Source organism: Octopus bimaculoides, chromosome 21 (assembly GCF_001194135.2).
Source record: "Octopus bimaculoides isolate UCB-OBI-ISO-001 chromosome 21, ASM119413v2, whole genome shotgun sequence".
NCBI classification, from domain to species: Eukaryota; Metazoa; Mollusca; class Cephalopoda; order Octopoda; family Octopodidae; genus Octopus; species Octopus bimaculoides.
The window spans coordinates 39,999,554-40,004,372 of record NC_069001.1 but is presented as its reverse complement, the minus strand read 5'-3'; the positions used below and the strand labels follow the sequence as shown (position 1 = coordinate 40,004,372).

The 4,819-nt window shown below is 34.1% G+C and overlaps 2 protein-coding genes across 3 annotated transcripts in view; one reads left to right on the top strand and one right to left on the bottom strand.

The window, feature by feature from the left end:
* The window catches only part of LOC106882275 (uncharacterized), a 14,578-nt gene extending 11,046 nt beyond the window's left edge, over nt 1-3,532 (top strand). For both annotated transcript variants that reach the window (XM_014932893.2, XM_014932894.2), the window contains exons 5-7: nt 1,501-1,623; nt 2,251-2,373; nt 3,334-3,532. In XM_014932893.2, the coding sequence (XP_014788379.1) occupies nt 1,501-1,623; nt 2,251-2,373; nt 3,334-3,483 (396 nt within the window). In that variant the 3' untranslated portion in view covers nt 3,484-3,532. The remainder of the gene's footprint in view (nt 1-1,500; nt 1,624-2,250; nt 2,374-3,333) is intronic.
* The window catches only part of LOC106882273 (twinkle mtDNA helicase), a 93,475-nt gene that overhangs the window by 54,398 nt on the left and 34,258 nt on the right, over nt 1-4,819 (bottom strand). The gene's annotated exons all lie outside the window — the stretch shown is intronic.

Below are 4,819 nucleotides of genomic sequence, written 5' to 3'. Positions count from 1 at the left end.
AAGTAGATATAAGATTGCCAGGATTTTGTCTCTCTCACCAAGGTCAGCGGCTGTCGAACGCCGACGAAGGGAAATAACCCTGAAATCCGGATCCGTTCGTGCTACAGATCATGGTGAGAGGGATAACTTCCCTTGGCAAACAGGACACAGTGGTGTGTCAATAAGCCAGCTGGACGAGATGTCCTCCTGGGGCTAAAAGCAACAGTAACATCCACCCCTAGGGGTCAGCCACACTTAAGTGACAATATACTACACTATATATATATATATATATATATATATATATACACACACAGAAGGAGATATATTTAAGAATTTACAAAACATTGGAGACGAACCAACCAGTCTTTTTGGCATTTTTTCTGTCTTGTGTGTAGCTAAGGAATGTTTGCTATTTTAGGGGACAGTGTGGGAGGTTGGTTGGGGTGGGGAGAAGGAAGAACAATGTGGAATTATATATATATGTATGTATATACATATCTTAGGTCCTGGTAGAGTATAAAGATAGGGTATTTCCAGGAAAGCACACAACCCAAGTTCTGGGCCATCAACACTGTCGGATTCCAGACTAATACTGAAATTCATCAAGTGTAAAAAATCCAGCTTTCACTATGGTAAAACCACTGTGTGGGTGTAGCGAAGAGTAAACTATTGTCCAAATAATAAGACAAAGAAATCCTTTAATGCATATCTAATGATTCGCTACAATTGTTTCTGTACCAACTCTGGCTTGCAACACCCGTTTACGCAATATTCAAAGTGAAAATTTACGTAATGTTTGCAGTTTTAGACTTTAGAGGTGGCACTTCATCAGAAATACCACTCATATCTCTAAAACCACAAACATTACGTAAATAGTCACTTCGAACATTGTGCAAACTGGTTTTGCAAGCAGAGTTGGTACAGAAACAATTGTAATGAATCATTAAATATGTGTTAACGGATTTCCTTGTCTTTATATTAGGATTATATATATATAAATACATATGTTTGTGTGTGTTAGTGGACATGTATATATGGGTGAGATTAGATATTTCACCTCTCTTCCCTTTGTCTTGTCTTTTGGTCAAATTATCATCACTTCAATATTTTTACTTGTAGGTTTCTTATTTATATCTATTATCATACAAGAGATGTCTTAATAATCTCCTGAAAATCACTTTTATTCAATAGAAACAATAATGTAAATAAATTTGAAAATAATTTCATTGGCTGGGATTGCTCCCAAATTTCACGCAGCAAAATGATGACTAACGTTCTTTTGGCACCCATTCTATACTTTGGTAATGACGGTTAAATTTGTAGGACGCCTTTATACTATCAGCTACACCAACCACCTTGAACACCAGTGTCTCCAATTGCAGCAACAAATGCCAGCATCCATCATCAGCATAAACCTAATCTCTGAAGTGGTTTCTACTGTATATTTTGCATATTCTAAACTCATGTAGTTGTTTTATTTGAGGAAAAGGGTAAATGTCCATTGTTTTTGAATTTCAGTGTATGGATAATGTACGGAGAGATAATGTCTCAAAGCAACAGAAGAAGATAAAACATGAACTAAGACGAGAGAAATTGCATCATAAACAAAAAGACGAAGAAACGAAAAATAAGCATCAAGAGGTACCTATCTCACTTTCTGTATGTGTGTGTTTGTGTCTTTTGTCTATATATATATATATATATATATATCCCTCCTCCTCCTCCTCCTCCTCATCATCATCATCATCAACAACCACATCATAATCAATTCAAACATTTAAGCATTGGCTGTGTGTGATTTGAAATCTTTTTCTTGTTCATCTGCTCTTCATTAAAATGTTTTCAGTCTTATATTCCTCAATACTTCCTTTCTTTCCTTAAAAAATCACAACTTTGTAAACCACACCAATATTGAACTCGCTATCCATTAGTGGGACAAGTGTATAAAAAGTACCTGACTAATGAATTTTTCAGTCTAAGCCGGATTTTCTTACTGATAAACTTCAAAATAACTATCAACTTTTTCCATTTATGCACACACATACAACTACAAACATACGTACAAACATGTGCACACACATACATACACTTACATTTATATGCATATATTTTTTTATTCTTTCATAAGTTTCCAACACATATAGTTATCTATCTATATAGGCCTATATCTCTTTATCTATATCTACACGTGCACAAACACACACACAATTAGTATAAAGAAGGGCTAGCAAGTGAAATTCATAAATATTTCATTTTTCTGAATTTCAGACTTTGGGAAATTCTTGGAGAGATACTATCTTTAAACAAAAGAAGATGAAACATGAATTAAGACGAGAGAAGTTACTTCAAAAACAAAAAGATGAAGAAATGAAAAATAAACAACGCCACGAGGTAAGTTTATGCATACATGAGCCAACGAGGGAGTCAAGTAATAGTAGCCCAATATCTCTCAATTCTATCTCTATGGTCTTAAAAATGAAAGAAACATTCAATAATGTAATCACACACGCACACTCATACCTCGTATATGTGTGTGTGTTGGCTTCCCAAACAAGTGATTTCAAGTCCTCGTACCTGTACCTTGAGCAAATGTCTTCCCATATGTATATATATTCTATTATTAGTTTCAGCCAGAGGCTGTGGTCATGTCAGGGCAGCGCTATTTTAGACTCGATTCCTGATCCTGTTTCTGGATATACAAGTTGGCTGGAATCCGAGGAGATCTAGCTACCAACTTTGAAATTGAAATCCATACCAATCACTGGACTGAATGTCACTGCATAATATCAAAAATCCTGTCGTCTCTGCCCAGAGTAAGTTCCCAACACAACTTAGTGTCCAAAAATCTGCAACTTTCCAATACATTGCCAAAAGGCCTCAGAAACCTATGAGGTATAAACAAATTTCTATCTGATATATGAGATGAACCCACATCATGGCAAGAATCATAAGAAGGGCACCTCTATCAAACTCATTACTTAATCATACTACTGAGATATCTTCAGGGTTCTTGTTTGCTTTAGATAAATTTGTATCATCAGCATAGCAGGGGAGAGAAGCTAACCACATAAAAGGAGCTCTGAGTGCAGTTTTGCAATGTAATTATGGTCTTTATTTCTAATTAGCTAGTTAATATTCCCAGAATTAAATGCTTACACTAACCTTCCTATATATTAATCTATATGTATATGTATATATATATATATATATATATATATATATCTGTCTACTTATCTATCTATCTGTATGCCTGTCTATCTGTTTACATTTGTTTTTATGTTTGTTTGCATATGTCTTTCCTACGTTGAATATGTTAGCACTAACTTAACAATATTATTTATTGCCTTCCAGATATATGCTCTCAACAATGTTATGAAGCAATTAGAACACACCCACTTTAAGCAGTTTTGCGACTCAGTCGGTATCCAGCAGAGAGATAATACTGAAACAAACACGGCCACATTTCATGAATCAATTCTTTCACAAAATCTTATTATATGAGAATATTTTTTTTTCAAAGAAAAGAATACCTTTTTAACATTGACTGTTATTTTATCAGTTGTTTTATTCATATTATTTTTGTTGTATCGCACGTTCAACGTACGATATCACGGGATAATGATAATATCCTTGCAAATTGTTCTACTCAAGATTCTGGTAATAACCCTTGACAATATGCAACTCTCAGCTTTATATTACTCTACACCACTCTCTGTGTATGTCCATTTATATTGTGGCACAGTCCATTAGAAGCCAACCAATAGGGGTGTTTTACTTCCACACAACAATTTTGTTGTTGCTGTTGTTTAAATTCAGGTTAGCCTTCATCGCAGAGGCCTAAAATCTTAAGATTAATATTCCAGTCACAATCATGCCATCTTTTCATATTTCAAAGACTTGAATATTGAATATGTCCTTTCCATTTTTTAAGATGACAATGTGATGTGAGGAAGATTTGGTTGCTATACACACTCATATACACACACATACACACACACACACTCACACACATATATGTGTATGTGTGTGTACATATACATGTGAGTGTACATATACATGTGAGTGTACATATACATGTGAGTGTGTGTGTATCTTCCCAAAACCCTAGAAAACAAGCTCAGCCTTCAGATTTTTTTTTAACTAACTCACGTATTTATAAAACATGAATTTTCTTTAAAAACCCAATTATTCTTGATGAATGCCTCAAAAGGACTAAAACGCTAGATAAATATTCATAAAAAACTTGACTACCTCCCTTTTCTTTACATATAGATATAGGTAAGATTCAGTTGAATTAGGTACTTAAATTGAAGCACCTCGTTAGGTCGGAATTATATATACACACAACAATATTAAGTAAGTATCAAACTTGGTAGATAAGTACCGGGTGAATGATATTGTTGCAGTGTATGTAGATAATTAGACCGAGCGAAGTGAAGAAATCCGGTCTTAGCTCTTCAGACATGTATTTTATATTAAAAATACTGTCCAAGGGCAGATTCTGAGACAGGTGAATAAAATATAAATGAGTAACAAAGAGGTACAGGTGTCAATCAATTACGGTCGTTTTTAACAACTCCTTTAATTAATTAATGAAAACATTACATCATTGTAAAGAAACCGTTTCTGTCAGATGAATTCATGAACTTCAAAATAGAGGACAATAAGAATGACTCAACATAGTTTAAAATCCACAGGGCAAAATCATTTACAGTGACTCTGCTACTATTTCATTTTCGTTAATCAATTATAGGAGTTGTTAGAAACGACCGTAATGGATTGACATTTGTAACTCTCTCTCTCTCTCTCTATATATATATATATATATATATATATA